The sequence below is a fragment of the Natator depressus genome, chromosome 1 (genome assembly GCF_965152275.1).
Source record: "Natator depressus isolate rNatDep1 chromosome 1, rNatDep2.hap1, whole genome shotgun sequence".
Classification (NCBI taxonomy): Eukaryota; Metazoa; Chordata; order Testudines; family Cheloniidae; genus Natator; species Natator depressus.
The window spans coordinates 323,118,216-323,135,956 of NC_134234.1; the positions used below are offsets into that span (position 1 = coordinate 323,118,216).

At 40.2% G+C, this 17,741-nt stretch overlaps 1 protein-coding gene across 2 annotated transcripts in view; it reads left to right on the forward strand.

Annotated features, from left to right (window-relative positions):
• RELN (reelin) overlaps positions 1 to 17,741 on the forward strand; it is a 452,196-nt gene that overhangs the window by 237,864 nt on the left and 196,591 nt on the right. For both annotated transcript variants that reach the window (XM_074942520.1, XM_074942521.1), the window contains exon 9: positions 9,312 to 9,408. In XM_074942520.1, coding sequence (XP_074798621.1) covers positions 9,312 to 9,408 — 97 coding nt within the window. The remainder of the gene's footprint in view (positions 1 to 9,311; positions 9,409 to 17,741) is intronic.

Here is a 17,741-nt window from a genome sequence, read left to right on the forward strand (position 1 = left end):
CAGCAGGATGTGGTAGAAAACTGAAATTTGGCAGAGGTGCCTTTCAGTAGGCTGATAAAAATAATTTTTTATTTGGCAGGATTATAAGTGCTTTATATGGGGTGGGGGGGAATAAACATGGGGAAATAGTTTTACTTTGTGTAATGACCCATCCATTCCCAGTCTCTATTCAAGCCTAAGTTAATTGTATCCAGTTTCCAAATTAATTCCAATTCAGCAGTCTCTCGTTGGAGTCTGTTTTTGAAGTTTTTTGTTGAAGAATTGCCACTTTTAGGTCTGTAATCGAGTGACCAAAGAGATTGAAGTGTTCTCCGACTGGTTTTTGAATGTTACAATTCTTGACGTCTGATTTGTGTCCATTTATTCTTTTATGTAGAGACTGTCCAATTTGACCAATGTACATGGTAGAGGGGCATTGCTGGCACATGATGGCATATATCACATTGGTAGATACGCAGGTGAACAAGCCTCTGATAGTGTGGCTGATGTGATTAGGCCCTATGATGGTGTCCCCTGAATAGATATGTGGACACAGTTGGCAATGGGCTTTGTTGTAAGGATAGGTTCCTGGGTTAGTGATTCTGTTGTGTGGTGTGTGGTTGCTGGTGAGAATTTCCTTCATGTTCTCTATGTATATAAATCTCCCCACTGTATTTTCCACTGAATGCATCCGATGAAGTGAGCTGTAGCTCACGAAAGCTTATGCTCAAATAAATTTGTTAGTCTCTAAGGTGCCACAAGTCCTCCTTTTCTTTTTGTGGATACAGACTAACACGGCTGCTACTCTGAAACCTGTCATTATGCAAGGCACTGAATTTAGCCATACGGAGTGGAAATCTATCAACTTCATGAAATAACTCGTACAGTTACAGACAGACATCATCTTCCTTTCCACATGCAAACAGATGGACATCATACAAAAGGACTGAAGGTAAAAAATCCATTACAATCTACATACCACACAGACTACGCTGACAGCTTGTGCCACACGCTCTCAAAGAAACTGCGGAACCACCTGATCAACATCCTCCACAGCAAACAGGGAAAGATTAAGAATGAGCTCTCAAAACTGGATACTCTCATCAAAAACCAACCTTCCACACAAACTTCCTCGTGGCTGGACTTTACAAAAACTAAACAAGCCATTTACAACACACACTTTGCTTCTCTACAAAAGAAAAAGGACACTAAACTATCTAAACTACTACATGCCACAAGGGGCCACAGCAGTGGTTCCCTTAACCCACCCAGCAATATTGTTAATCTATCCAGCTATACTCTTAGCCCAGCAGAAGAATCTGTCCTATCTCGGGGCCTCTCCTTCTGCCCCTCCACCCCCACGAACATGATACAGTTCTGTGGTGGCCTAGAATCCTATTTTTGACGTCTCCGACTCAAGGAATATTTCCAATACACCTCTGAACAACATAATAACCCACAGAGACCTTCCTACCAAGACTACAAAAAGAAGGATTCTGGGTGGACTCCTCCTGAAGGTCGAAACAACAGTCTGGACTTCTACATAGAGTGCTTCTGCCGACGTGCACAGGCTGAAATTGTGGAAAAGCAGCATCACTTGCCCCATAACCTCAGCCGTGCAGAACACAATGCCATCCACAGCCTCAGAAACAACTCTGACATCATAATCAAAAAGGCTGACAAAGGAGGTGCTGTCGTCATCATGAATAGGTCGGACTATGAAGAAGAGGCTGCTAGGTAGCTCTCCAACACCACTTTCTACAAGCCATTACCCTCTGATCCCACTGAGGGTTACCAAAAGAAACTACACCATTTGCTTAAGAAACTCCCTGAAAAAGCACAAGAACAAATCCACACAGATACACCCCTGGAACCCCGACCAGGGGTATTCTATCTGCTACCCAAGATCCATAAACCTGGAAATCCTGGACGCCCCATCATCTCAGGCATTGGTACCCTGACAGCAGGATTGCCTGGCTATGTAGACTCCCTCCTCAGGTCCTATGCTACCTCACTCCCAGCTATCTTCGAGACACCACTGACTTCCTGAGGAAACTACATTCCATCGGTGATCTTCCAGAAAACACCATCCTGGCCACTATGGATGTAGAAGCCCTCTACACCAACATTCCACACAAAGATGGACTACAAGCCGTCAGGAACAGTATCCCCGATAATGTCATGGCAAACCTGGTGGCTGAACTTTGTGACTTTGTCCTCACCCATAACTATTTCACATTTGGGGACAATGTATACCTTAAAAGCAGTGGCACTGCTATGGGTACCCGCATGGCCCCACAGTATGCTAACATTTTTATGGCTGACTTAGAAAAACGTTTCCTCAGCTCTCGTCCCCTAATGCCCCTATTCTACTTGCGCAACACTGATGACATCTTCATCATCTGGACCCATGGAAAAGAAGCCCTTGAGGAATTCCACCATGATTTCAACAATTCCATCCCACCATCAACCTCAGCCTGGACCAGTCCACACAAGAGATCCACTTCCTGGACACTACGGTGCTAATAAGCGATGGTCACATAAACACCACCCTATACCGGAAACCTACTGACCACTGTTCCTACCTACATGCCTCCAGCTTTCATCCAGACCACACCACACGATGCATTGTCTACAGCCAAGCTCTACGATACAACCGCATTTACTCCAACCCCTCAGACAGAGACAAACACCTACAAGATCTCTATCAAACATTCTTACAACTACAATACCCACCTGCTGAAGTGAAGAAACAGATTGACAGAGCCAGAAGAGTACCCAGAAATCACCTACTACAGGACAGGCCCAACAAAGAAAATAACAGAACGCCACTAGCCATCACCTTCAGCCCCCGACTAAAACCTCTCCAACGCATCATCAAAGATCTACAACCTATCCTGAAGGACGACCCATCACTCTCACAGATCTTGGGAGACAGGCCAGTCCTTGCTTACAGACAGCCCCCAAACCTGAAGCAAATACTCACCAGCAACCACACACCACACAACAGAACCACTAACCCAGGAACCTATCCTTGCAACAAAGCCCATTGCCAACTGTGTCCACATATTTATTCAGGGGACACCATCACAGGGCCTAATCACATCAGCCACACTATCAGAGGCTTGTTCACCTGCGCATCTACCAATATGATATATGCCATCATGTGTCAGCAATGCCCCTCTGCCATGTACATTGGTCAAACTGGACAGTCTCTACGTAAAAGAATAAATGGACACAAATCAGACGTCAAGAATTATAACATTCAAAAACCAGTCGGAGAACACTTCAATCTCTTTGGTCACTCGATTACAGACCTAAAAGTGGCAATTCTTCAACAAAAAACTTCAAAAACAGACTCCAACGAGAGACTGCTGAATTGGAATTAATTTGGAAACTGGATACAATTAACTTAGGCTTGAATAAAGACTGAGAGTGGATCATTACACAAAGTAAAACTATTTCCCCATGTTAATTCCCCCCCCCAACTGTTCCTCAGATGTTCTTCAAAAAGAGAGGGAGTACTTGTGGCACCTTAGAGACTAACAAATTTATTTGTTGGTCTCTTGGGTGCCACAAGTGCTCCTTTTCTTTTTGTGGATACAGACTAACACGGCTGCTACTCTGAAACAGTTGGTGCTTCCTAAGAAGCAAAAGCTTCAGTTTAAGAGGTCAGTTGCAATTTGACCACATTATCACACTGAGAACACAAGTACATCTCTCATATGCCCAAAAACATAAAGCCAGGCATGTGTTTAAGATATGTATCCTTACACCTACAGCTGTAAGCAAAGACAATAAAAGAAGTTATAACAAAGCAATGGAAGGCACATTTTTATGTTCTACAAAATCTTTTTTCCCTGCTCAACAACTCCTCCTAGCAACATAAATACATAGGGGTTTTTTTTAACAACCTCAAAACTCTTGCAGATTACTAAGAAAGAAAAATCACAACTTGAAGCAGAGATAATAAGAGGCAAAGGCTAACGTACTGTTGGGACCTTTCATATGGAAAATCTCCAGAGCAGGACAGCTTTAGTAGTGAATTCTACAATTTTTTCCAGGAGTTTCTAGTGCCCAATACACAATATTTCATCACTCTTATGACCTTGTAAAATTGCCTATTTCTCCCTCGAAAGCTAGCATAACCAGACATCTGAAAAAAGGTAAAAATCCAAAGTTTGTATGTCATAACAGCCAATATCATTCATCAATTTGGAGAATAAAAAACAAGCAGAAGTATTACCAAACTAGCTATTATTATTCTGACCAATACTAATTCACTCTACCCAATCTGGCCTTATTCCATGGAAAGCCACAAACCATAATACATTAATCATCATTCATCACATTAACAGGATGAATAAAAGCAGGCTAGCATTAGATACAGAGAAGGCATGTGAAGGGTTCTTTTGGAGCCTCACTTATTTTTCAGACATCAATTTTTAACCATCAAACTGCTCTACAATTTTCCATGTGCATTCCTTTATTTGAACAGCACCCTGTTAGAAATATTTTTCTTGAAGACCAGCACAAGAGACCTCTTCTGTTTGCTCTATCCATTGAGCCACTTGCAAGTGGCTATCCAGAGATTCTCTAGAGGTTCAAGGCACCACAAGCCATGACAAAGCACAAAAAATTGATCTCACAGTTGACATCTTGCTTTATCTCTGTGAAACACAAGCTTCCAATCAATGCTGTGAAGAAGTCTTAGAGGCCAACAGCACTGTATCTGGTTTTTGTATAAATTTGACACACTCCAAGGCAATAGCCTAAGAAGACGTTAATTATTTTTCCCTGCCAGTTATCCCCTGAGGGATTCAAATAGCTATAGGTGAAAATCTCACAAAGTTTCACTAAATTAACAACGCTAAATCTGCAACTTCTTAAGAACTTCAAAATTGGCATATCTTACCATCATCTCTGTTTGACTGAATCACCTTGATAACAATTAACATTCTTCACTGAGTGCTGTACTTCCTTCCAGTCCTCCCCATACTTTATCCACAGCAATTTAATATGGCATTAGAAGAAACCAAAATCACATTATTAAAGCTCCAGACACAAAGACCAAGGGTGGTATTTAACTTCCCCCACCCCTAGTTGGAAACTCTATAACTGGATAGTTCTAGTTTGATATGTTTGGTACTGGTTACATTTTACAAAACCCCCAAAACAGCCCCACGTGACAAAACATGGAAGTAGATTGAAAAAAGGGAGAGAGAGCATTCTTTCCAGTTTGATTTAGGGAGAACACGTTGCTGTTTTGTTCCCCCAGGAGATCAAACAACACCCTCTCCTAAGAATCAGTCTACAAATAAGGCAACTGGGCAGTTGAGGTAGTGCCAACATTTTCATTGCCTCCTGGATATGCAGGCTACCAGGTTTTCCTCTAGGACAGGAAGATACTAATCTAAAAGATAGAATGCAAACGGACTGTCCACCACAGAAGACTTTTTCAAGGGCATAGCTTGCTAAATACATGGATAGTTCTGTACTGGAATGGACTTCCAAGGGACGTAGTGGAATCCCTGTCATTGGAGGTTTTTCAGAATAGATTAGACAAACACCTGTCAGGGATGGTCCAGTTATACTTGATTTGCCCCAGTGCATCATGCTGGACTTAATGACTTCTCAAAGGTCCTTTACAGCTCTATATTTCTAAGATTCTATGATTGCTGAACTTTGAACAGCTCAAAATTAAATTTAATGTACCTTCTCAGGTTTTCTATATGTACCTATATGTTCAGATATTTCCTGGACACTGTTACAAACGGAAACACTCCACAGTTGGGGAAGAATCAATTAGAAGAAACAAATGATATCCTAATTTAATTGAATACATAATCTCTGCTGTGCAAAGTCTTAGATGATGAATACTTGCAAGTCTATACCCTAATTTTTATATCCAGGTCCTTGAGATATTAAAATTCCTCTCACAAATAATCCATGGAAGAAAGAATTTAAATACTCCCTTGAAGCCAATGGATCAGATCCTCTCCAACCCCCACTTGTTTTTGTGCTCCTCTAGTACACAAAGTTGCTTGGAGGCTAAATAGCTACCTGGGGATTCCCCTGATTTCAGAGGCATAGTGCTAACATAGCTGGATCAGTGCTGGCTCTGTCCCTGCTTGCAGTGCAGGAGGAATGTTGAAGACATGCTAAAAGGAAAGGAAGCCTGGTTGGAATATGGCTGCACTTCCCTGACCTCCAGCTCTCAGAAGCGGCCCTTGGTAGCCATTGCAGCTGGGGTCAGCTTAGAGCAGCCCTTCTTTGCAGTCGAAAAATGAGCATTTCAAAATGTGTGTGTGTGTGTGTGTGTGTGTGTGTGTGTGTGTGTGTGTGTGTGTGTGTGTGTGTGTGTGAAAACGAGGTTTTTAATGGAAACTGTTTGGCAGCCATCCACTACCTGTGATCACTTTAATATTATAATCTTAAATATTTTTGTAGAATGAGCTACTTCCGTCTCAATCAATAACAATTTATGAAACATATTTGCAAGACTGGGGAATGGTTTTAAGGCCAAATTAAAAAAACAGTACATAAAACAAAGCAGTGACCTTCTTAAAACCAAACCTGATATCAGAAATTTGTTGTTTTTTTAATAACCCAAGGCAAATTTTTAAAAAGCTATTTTAAAACTCTTAAGGGTAATTTTCAGTCTGTGTTGGGCTTATTTACTTGTCTGTGAAGCTGGTCTTGGTGACTTTCCCAATCTTAATTTGTCCTGTCCCGTTTATTAGAACCGAAAAACCTCTCTCCTTCCCTTATCACCCCTCCTCTATGGCTCTTTTTATACAATAACAAAAGTGAAGCACCTTATCTGCCTTGCACAGACCCTTCCCAGTGTTTCCATTTCTTTCAGGAATTAAGTAATTTGTTTGTTATTTTTGAATATCATCAGACAGCTACATGAGATATGCAGGTTTCTCAGGTAACATTTTTCATTTTTACAGAACTGTTAGACAATCTACATTTCCTGCAGTGACCCTTTCCGCTTTGCTTTATATTTATGAAACAGAATCTTTTCCACTTGCATTTTTTTCAGCAGCATAGTTTCATTTGTTTTGTTTTTTTTACAGTCCAACACATAAAGCAGACTTTAACAATAGTTGAAATTACACAAAGATCATTTCCTTAGGTCTATCCTACTGGATATTTTTATCATGTATGCACTTCTTCCTTTTTCTTTTTCTACCACATCAAACTCAGTAACATTCCTGTTTGCCCTGTCAGCCTCTTGCCAGCTTTGGTGATTATAAACTAGTTGAAGTTCATTGGTTTTGAACTGAATTCCTCTGAAATGAAATAAATGAGTATGATTAAAGTTTGGAACCCCTAAGTGCTACAAACGTAAGAGCCAACAACAGATGCCCATTCAGTAAAGCAGACCAGCCCAGCAGATGGGTACAAATTAAACATTTTTTTACTTCATTTGTTTTTAAAACAGTAGGGGAAAATTGCCATGTCAGTCAAAATAAATAACAGACAATTGCTTTCTAGTCATTTTGGAGTACAAGGTGGCAACTTGGCTTTGCAACATTCATTATTTTGAGCCTTGTTGCAGTCGTACTCATACCAAGCTGGCTGAACATGTTCAACATAGTTGCAGTAGTTTAAAACTTTATCATGGTTTTCATAGTAATGATTTAACAATTTTTTAAAAAAAATATTGGTATGAGAAAGAAATATACTGGATAATTTCAAAGAGACTCAAAAGAGTCTGGGAGAAATCCTGGCGCCCTGGAAGTTGATGGCAAAATTCCCATTGACTTCTGTGGAGCTAGGACTTCACCCTCTGACTTCCCTTCTGGAATGGAGTGTGGTCTAGGTCTTAAGATATAGTACAGATTTGAAAATCAAGATACTTTGGATTCTATGTTCCCAGTTCTACCACTGAATTGCAGAGAAAGTAAATTTGTGTTCTGAGTTACTGTTTATTTGAATGAGAGTGCTTGGTACCTTCTGAAATCAGGCCATTTATTTAGGTGCCTAAATATAGTTTCAGGTGTCTTAGTGTTAGGCAGCCATGTCTGAAAATGTTGGCATTCGCTATGCAGCAATTTACTGATCTGTACATTATTGCCTACATGCTTACCTAAAAATCCCTAAGTAGTTTGGAATCTTCCTACCTACCTATTATGTCTGTCTTTATGTGATTCTATGGCAGCTGGGATCAGAGGAAGCACTCAACAGGGAGTCCCTTTTCTTTAAAATGGAGGGAGCTGATGTCTGAAGCTTTTTTTATAGGAGGTGGTCCTCCCCTTTTGTAACTTACTCTTCATTGTTGGTATAAAATAGCCAAAACTTTGGCCTCTAGAGCACACAGCAAGATTAATCTGATTGGGTTTTTGGGGGATGGTTTTTTTTGGTGGGGTGAGGGTGGGGGAAGATTGTAGATAGTTAAGTTGTACATCATAATTCTGTTCTGGAGAAGGTGACATGTTTTTATTGAATTAGATTACCTGGCTGGATGTTTATTGCATTATGGTGGTTGAGTTGTTGGGTTCGGTTTTTGTTATTTTCATTGTCCTGTAATAAATGGTTATATTTATTTTTGTGTCAGCTCCTAGAGGTACCCATTGAGAAATCATAAATAAATAAATATATTAACCTACCTTGCAGGAGTATCATAGGACTTAATTAATTCATATTTTTAAAGTAAAATACTTTCTGATTCCCAGATCAGTAACAAAAGTTTGTTATTTGTAGGCTTTAGTGAGCTTACACTATGATTTCTCATTTTAATTTTCCTTGTATAGACTTAAAAATCTCTTTTTAATATAACAATACTAAAAAGTTGCTTTTAGGGTCGGTTTTTAATTTTTCTTGACATTCTGCAGCATTTTTATTCTTTATAGTTGTTACAGTACATTCCCTCTTAGAGAACTCAAGGAATTTTGCACATATTTTTTCAACATTTAGTATATTTTGTTTCATGTATTATTCTTTGGGTCTAAAGTAGTCTTTTAATGTTCCCCCTTAAAAAGTGATGCGTGGATTAGTCTCTAATATTTAGGTTTTGTTTCAACAAAACAACACATGCACTTTTTTTTGCAAGGGGGCTGTTTGGCAATTTATTTTGGGTTCCCATGGGAAATTTACAGCAGATTACACTGCAGTGTTGTGCTTTATCATTTCTGCGTTATTTCTGACTCAGAGCATGCATTATTTTCAGCCACAGATCACAAGAAATTTTTTCATCAATCAAAGAATTTAAAATATGGAAAAGTGATAATGGTGACAAGGGCTTAGTCAGAAGCTGCTGTTATTGAAGGATAATGTATCGTTCCGTTGTGTTATAACACATTTAATTTTATTGCTCTTCACAGGGTCAGGTTCATGTCGCTTTAGTTACACAGATCCCAGCATCATTGTGTCCTATACCAAGAATAACTCTGCAGATTGGATTCAGCTGGAGAAAATTAGGTTTGTGATATTTCAAAAAAACCCAACATTTTCATGCATTTTGACACAGCAGACATTTTCTCCATTTTCATTACTCACCATTTTGTTTTCTCTAAATTTTTACTTAATGTTTTTATCGATCAATTTGGGTTGCTAACGTGTCTATTCTCCCTATGTTAGATGTATTAAAAACAAGGGGTGAAATCCTGGCCCCACTGAAAGCAAGGACAAAACTCCATTGACTACAATGGGGCAGGATTTCACCCAAGGACTTTTAAAATAATGGGTTTCTTCATGAGGGAGAATGGATTAACTTGTGGTTACAGCCCTGGGAACCAGGAGAACTTGGTTCTATTCCTGGTTCTGTTGAAGTCTTCCTGTGTGCCCCTAGGTAAATCATTTAACTTCTCTGTTCCTTAGGAAGAGTCTGATCCAAAGCTGGCTGAATGAGTAACCAAAATCAGTGTGCTTTGGATCAGGCCCTAGAATGTGAGTAACACTTCCTTCATGCACAGGTGTGTTTGTGAGCCTTAATACTGCACATTAATATTTGTAAGGTATCTAAATACTACACGGACGAATGCTGTAGAAATTCCCATAGAGATTTCTTCTTTAATGGTAAAAAACCAATATATTCCACATTTTATCAGTGTTTTTATCTATATCAATGCGTTCATTCAAAAGTTAATGAAGATAATGAAATATTTAAAACAAAGTATAAATTGATTAAAGCAAAAATTAAATAGGTTCTCTATTACATTCACTGACACTTTTACCAGTGTTCCACCAAAGAATGAAAAATGGTCTTTTCATGGCTGTTTTATTACAGACCAAAACTAGCACTGGTTTGCATTTTAGCACCACTTTAATCTCAGCAGGAACAATAATTTTCAGCATGGCAGGTTAGTACTTCACTAGGATAAAATGTTCAATAAAAATATTTTATGGTTTGATATGAAGACTTGGCTTCTAACATTGTTATAATATCAAAATTATGGTAATTATGCCATGTTTTTAAATAAATAGGCTTACTTTAAAGTATAAAGGGTTTTGAACGAGGATTTTAAAATATTTTATTGTAATATCCATACCTTTAAATTGAGAATCAATATAAACTTTGAATTTCTGCAAGAGGCAGAGCAAGCACTTTATAAAGTAGTATTGTGAAATGTACTGTATACATTAACTCCTGCCTTGTTCGTTTCAATAGTACTGCTGGGGAAACAGGATACAAGAATTTTGCAGTTTGTCTATTGTGTCCTCTCTAGGGCCAAAATCTGCCACCATTACCATTGAGTAGTACCTTTACTACACGAGTAGTCCACTTGGGCAAAATTTCAGTCCCTTGTGGTTACTCAGAGTAAGGTGGTATTCAGCAGTGGTGAGTGTGCCAGAGTCTGATCCTACGATATCTGACATCAGCTCCTCACTCTCCTGATATGAAAGATTCTTATCTCATTGGCAACAGAGTAACTCCAATGAGATCAGTAGGTCTGATTCCCATCTGACACAGGTGTGAATCATTCATTGAGGTCACTCGTGTTACTCCAGATTAACTGCCCCAAAACTTTGCTAACGCAGTTATGATTGCCAGACCCTAGGCCCCTGCAGAATGTCAGATTCAGCTACACTCAAACCTCTGAAAACCAGGAAACACAAAGTTAAAATATACCCCACTTTGGCAATGTTACCTGAACTGTGCCCCCGGCACTGTCAATAGCTACTGGGAATAGTTCAGTAAGGGTGGTGCCATAATAAGTAGACATGAAGAGGATTACGAGATGGTGTGAATGTTGGTATTGTGTTCCAATTTGAATTTCAGCATTTATCTGCATGCTGCCTTCACTGGGGTAGGTGTACCTGTGCTAAAGGTGGAGGGATCAGTTGGGGTGGGTTAGCAGAGCTGTCATTGTGATTGAGGAGAAGCACATGTGTAACTTGAGGGATCAAGTATGCCTCATTTTGGCACTGAATTCTGTAGGTTGTCTCAGTGGAGGTGCATAAGAGTGCTTGCCTTGGGCATTGTCAGCAATCTAGCGGAAGAGATGGCAGTGGTCTCCAGGGCTTAGTGAGGGGTAAAGTGAAGGCAATTTCTCAGAAGGAATCCTCAGGGAAGGATGACGTGGTGGTAATATTTTGCAAGTCTGGGGTGGCATGTGTGGAGTAGGTGCAGTGTTTGAGTATAGGCCAGGTGTAGGCAGCTCCTGTGCACTAGGCCTGATCTAAGCCTGAGTTTTGCCATAGCAAAGAGGTGCTTAGACTTAATCCTATGGTGCTCATGCGTTCGGTTCCCAGAGTGTTCTGTAGCATCTGTAAAGGTAGAGTGCTAGTATATGTGTTATTGGCACATTTGCTGGTTTTCAGAGGTTTAAGTTTCTATTATCTCAATTCTTCACTTCCTGGTTTTCAGAGGTTTGAGTGTAGCTGAACTAGACATTCTGAAAGAGCATGAGGCACCACCAGCCAAACTAAACTTTGCATTCACAAAGTTTGGGGGCAGCCAATTTTCTTGTATTTTAAACAATAATTTCTCAGCATCCTTATATTCTACAGCCCCAGCTCCCCCCTGCCACTGCCTCTGGATCCTTGGCAATGATTAAACCAGCCCCAGAAAACACTGGATGCATGTCAGTGTCTTCACTACCCCTGCATCATCACCTTGCCTCCTCTCTCTCTGCCTATCCAGTACAGTCTGCTCCTCCCATGCTACCTCTCCTTTCCCCAGAAGGGCAGACTTTGGCAGCAGCCCCACAGGTTGAGGAGCTGGGCAGAGGATTCAGGAACAGTGTGCAGGGATTGACATGGAGTCAGTGGAACCATGTTTTGTAGGAGGGAAAGAAATGGAGGGTATGGATGTTGGGAGCCGAGCTGAAGCCCCCCTACACCTCTCACTGCACACCTCTGACCTCCTCTTTTCCTCTTCACGGTCTCCTCTGCCCTTCCCTTTTGCCATAGAAGCAGCAGCATCAAGGGAAAGCATGAGCCTGGAGGCAGCATGGGGAGGGAGAGGAGTTCTGAGTTCCTTCCTTTGAACAGGGAGCAGTGAAGGGAAGGGGAATCACTGAGCCCCCTCCTTTGACCTGGTGGAGCACCCATAGGGAGGAATTATTGAGGGATGGGGGGGAATTTGTAGGAAAGTGGGGCAGGAACTGAGCAAGGCACACGACTCCACTTCCTCTCTTCTCTAAGTATGTCACTGGCGGGGAAGGTGCCCAACTTTTTTCCACTTACAGTTCTGCTCCATCAGTGCTTCTGAGTTACCAGAGAACAAAGGTTCCTTTGCTAACAATCCCTTATTTGTCAAGGGATCTTAAAAAAATTACACTTTTGGAAACTCATTTCTTTGTCCAAGAGCTAGCCATTGACTCTGTTTTTCAAAAACATAACAACAAAAACTATTACCATAATACCTAGGGGACCTAGTCATGGACCAGGTATACTAGGTATACTAGTCATTGACCAAGTACACTAGGTAAAGTACAAACACAGAACAGACCCCACCCCAAGGAGTTTATAATCTAAACACAAGACAAGATAACAGATGGATACAGACAGAAGGGGGAAAACAAGAAGTCACCGTGGTAGGCAGTGCTCACAGTATACCAACAGCCTAACCATTGTCAAGGTTTTTTGCACGCATCATGGCAAAGGGGAGTTTTGAGGAGGGATTTGAAGGTGGATAATCAGGTATCTTTGCAGATGTTTATGGGGAGCTCCTTATCTGTTACCCTTTCACATAAGTGAGCCTCTCAGCCCACCTGCCTAGGCCCTCAGGTCCAGTGCTGACCACCATATATCCAAGTAGCATAGACACACTCTCTCCCAGAATCCCACTCAAGCTATGAGCCTTCTGGGTTACAGTTTAACTCTCTCAGGAAGCATGAGGTAAGTATAGTACTTAACACAGAGAAACTGAGCCTAGAGTCTAACCCATTATTACTCTTTACTTAGTCACACAAAAATGCACTGATCCATACAAAATTAATAAACCTTACAAGCATTGCCCTTCATGCTAGCCCATCCTTCCCTTGGGAATCCTTGAAGGACCATCAGTGTTCACGTAGGCAGGGTCCCCCCATCTCCTTTGCCTCATCCAGCTCCTGCAGAAGCTTCCCACATCTCAAGCTGGTGAAAATTGTCCAAAAAGAGTGCACAAATGGAGCAGTTTCTGCCTCTTATAAAATTCCAGTTCCTCAGTCAGGTGACTCCCTGGTCAGCCTCCACAGGTGACCAGAGAGTCCTACCACAGAGTCCTACCAAGTGATTTCATTGTAAGGTGATGTCTCCCCTGCCAGCCTTTTGTCTAGAAAGATTTCAGTGGAGGACAAACCAGATTTAACGACCCGCGATTGTCAATCCTGTACCACTACCCTGTTGGAATTTCAGTCCAACATGAAGGTAAAGAGGTAACAAAAAAGGTAAAGAATCCCACATCCAAAATGGAGTCTGCAGTCTGACACAGATGCATATAAAAGGCCCCCAATATCTAACAATTCATAAGTTGTACCAACAAATTCCCCAAATCTTCACAATCTGCACTGTGATTGGAATAACAGAGACTTTGGGATAACTCACAGGACTGGAGTACTGTCATGGATGGATATAAACTGTTCAGGAAGGACAGGCAGGGCAGAAAAGGTGGGGGAGTTGCATTGTATGTAAGAGAGCAGTATGACTGCTCAGAGCTCGGGTATGAAACTGCAGAAAAACCTGAGTGTCTCTGGATTAAGTTTAGAAGTGTGATTAACAAGGGTGATGTCATGGTGGGAGTCTGCTATCGACCACCGGACCAGGTGAATGAAGTGGACGAGGCTTTCTTCCGGCAACTAACAGAAGTTATTAGATCACAGGCCCTGGTTCTCATGGGAGACTTCAATCACCTGATATCTGCTGGGAGAGCAATACAGCGGTGCACAGACAGTCCAGGAAGTTTTTGGAAAGTGTACGGGACAATTTCCTGGTGCAAGTGCTGGAGGAACCACCTAGGGGCAGAGCTCTTCTTGAAGCTGTCAGTCCGCTGACCAGGGAAAGGCTACTCCTCTGAGACTAGATGAAATTATGGACTGGCTACAACAGTGTGGTCGCTTGAGAGTGGGATCTTGAGAAAAATATTTGAAGATAAAACTGAGATAAAAAATATTACTAGCACACATCAAGCTAATTTGCAAGGCTTAGCATTAGGACTAGAGGAAGCCAAGAACAGAATCTTCTCACTATAAAACACAGTGATTATTATAAATATAACCTCAGAGCAACAGGAAATGACTATTAAAGCACTGCAGGAGAAGGTTAATGATCTTGAGGGAAGATCAAGAAGAAACAATCTGAAAATTGTAGATCTCCCAGAGGGGTTGGAAAAAGGGAGGCGAGTGCAGTTTTTATGCACCATTCTCTTCAGGGCTGTCAGTCTGTCCCTCCTGATCAGAACTGAGATATTGAGATAGCCCACTGCTCCCTTGCCCCAAAAGCCTCTCCAAAGCCAAAGCCTTGGCCATGATTGTAAGATTTTTAAAATACAATATTAAGAAACTCATTCTTCAAAAACCCAGTGAACTTAAAAACCTAACATGGAAAGGACACAGGCTAATGATTTTTGCAGATTTTTACATCAAGGACATGATGGACAGGAGGGATAAATTCTGTACATCAAAAGCCCTATCAAAAGGTTGGGCTTGGACTACTTTGTTTACTTCCCTGCTACTTTCAAAGTGAAAAAGGAAGGCAAGATGCTTAGTTTTATGACAGGGGCAGGGCCTTGGGGTGGAGTGGCAGGCGGGGCCTCAGGGCAGAACAGGGAGTGGGGCCATAGTGGGGCCATTTACATCAGGGTGAGTGTTTTCATTTACGAAGATGCCTTAAAGAAAGGTAGGTTACCTCCTTCTCTGAGGGAAACCCTAATTTCTGTACTAAAACTGGGTAAGGATGCACAAAAGTGTAACAGCTATAGCCCCATCACTTTAATCAATACTTATATAAAAATACTCTCAAAAATATTGGCCAAAAAAATTGAAAAAGTAAAAAGAAATATGGTTCACCCCTACCAGGTGGGATTTATTTTGAAAAGGCATGGTTCAGATAACACCCCTCAGCTGATTAATGTTATGGCATTCCATCAAAACTCTGGGAATTTCCATACAATGATTTCAATTGATGCAGCAAGAACTTTTGACAGAGTGAATTGCAGATATCTGTTTCTTACCCTGGATAAAATTTGGGTTGGGGAAATCCTTAATTTTGTGGATAAAGTTGTTATGTTCCAATCCTACCTCTTATATCCTAACAAACAATAGGTAACTTCGGTAAATTCTCTGGCTACAAGATAAATTGGGAAAAGTAGGAAACAATGAAGATCTCATTGAGTTTAGTTGGAAGTGGCTCTCCTGGACTCAGATTAATACCAGTTCCCTGAAGAACAATTACCAGCTATTGTGGCAGCCAAAAATACTTGGTGTAACATCTACTCAATTTAAAAATCGCTCCCTTCTATATAGTGAGGCCTCTATCTAGGGTAATTTGAAACTCTATATAGTGGGCAACACATTCATCTGGCCAGACTAGATCAGGAAAGGGATTTTGACCATCAGTCAATTTATTGAAAATAACTTCCTCTCTTTTACAAATATTAAAAGAAAGGTTCAATCTAGAAAATAAGGAGTGGCAATATATCCAGCCTAAACATGCCATCTCCCATCTGTTTGGCACAATGCCTGCACTGGCTTGACCCACCTGAATTGCTTTCATTTCTTCATATATTACTCAGGTTGCCAAGACCTATGACAACAATATATGGAAACTTAGCCAGCAAATTTAAATTAAATACAGATTCCCTAAAAATGGGAACAGGAACTAGGCCAATTATTCTCTGCTAACCAATGGAAACAAATTTTAGCCAGTGCACCAAACCATTCCTTGGACCTCCATTTAAGATTAACCCAACAGAATATAATATGGAGAATGCATTGGATCCATCCCCGAATCTTCAAAACAGCTGCTAAATTAAATAAATGTTGGCACTGTGTTTCAGCAGGTGCTAACTTAACCTGGATGGTCTGAGAATGCTCTTATACCTGTATGTTTTGGAAAGAACATAACTGCAGAGTTCATGTTTTCCAATTAAATACAATTGTGTTACAAACTAAACGTATTTTTAAACATAATGGATATTAATTGGAAGTTGAATACATCTGAACAACTTTGGCTTAGAAGAGCACTAATAATTGCTAAAAGACTAGTACTACAAAATTGGAAATCCAACAATTGAAGACTGGAGTATAGGCATCATAAGCTTGGCCACCATGTAAAGAATTGTATACCGTAACAGAAAAAAAAAACAAGAAAAATTCTCAGAAATATGGACTGTCTCCCTGGAAGTGTCTGAATGATCCTATTAAATGCATAGGTTCCCTCCCTCCCTTGTTGCCCCCTCCTCGCTACTTCCTTCCTTCCTTCCCTCCCTCATCTGTATCCCCGCCTTTGAATTTTGCTTCTGTTCTTTATCTTATTTTAATAATATAACTTGTTGGATTTTTATAAACCAATTTTGTTTGTAAATTGTGTAATACAAATAATTGATTTATATTTTAACAATTCATATTATATGTAATTAAATGTTTCAAATATAGCTAAGTCTAGGTAGTAAAAGGTTAATATGTTATGAGAAGTTTATGTATTATGACAAATTTATGTTTAGTTCGTTTTTCTGTGTATATGTTTTAAAAATATAATAAACATTTATAGAAAAAATAGTTTTGTACCTTCTTTTAGCTTCCTCCTGCACTTGAAACAGCCGCAACTTTTTATCCCTCATCTCTCTTTCAAAACCCATTTCTTCCATGAGTCCCTCTTTCTATGGGCTCCATGCCCTCTTACACCTATTGCTCTGTGTTTCTTTGTCTGAGCTAATTGTAAATTCTGGTGCAGGGCCTGTGCCTTAGACTATGGCTTTTAAAGCAACATGTTCCTTTATAATCAGATATTCAGTGGTTGCTGTTAAAATGTCAAAATTTGTAAGAGATACCATATGGTTACCACAATTATTTTCTATTCTAAGCAGAGGCTGAAACTGTAAAATGTCAGATCCCACCACGTAAAATCTGTTGGCAAATTCTGACTTTAATGGTGTCCATTGTAAATAATTCATAGTAAAATCAGTTTGGTTTTCCTAGAACATTATGTAACATTCCAGTAAAGTACCGTTAAATTTTTAATGAATGCTTATTTCTCTTCATTTTCTCATGTATTTTGGAGAGGATTATCTTGATTTATGCTTGAACTCCATGCTCATTAAAACTGTTTTCTATTGTGCACAAAAAATCTATGGACATGTTAGGATATGGGTGTAGCTATATCCCATC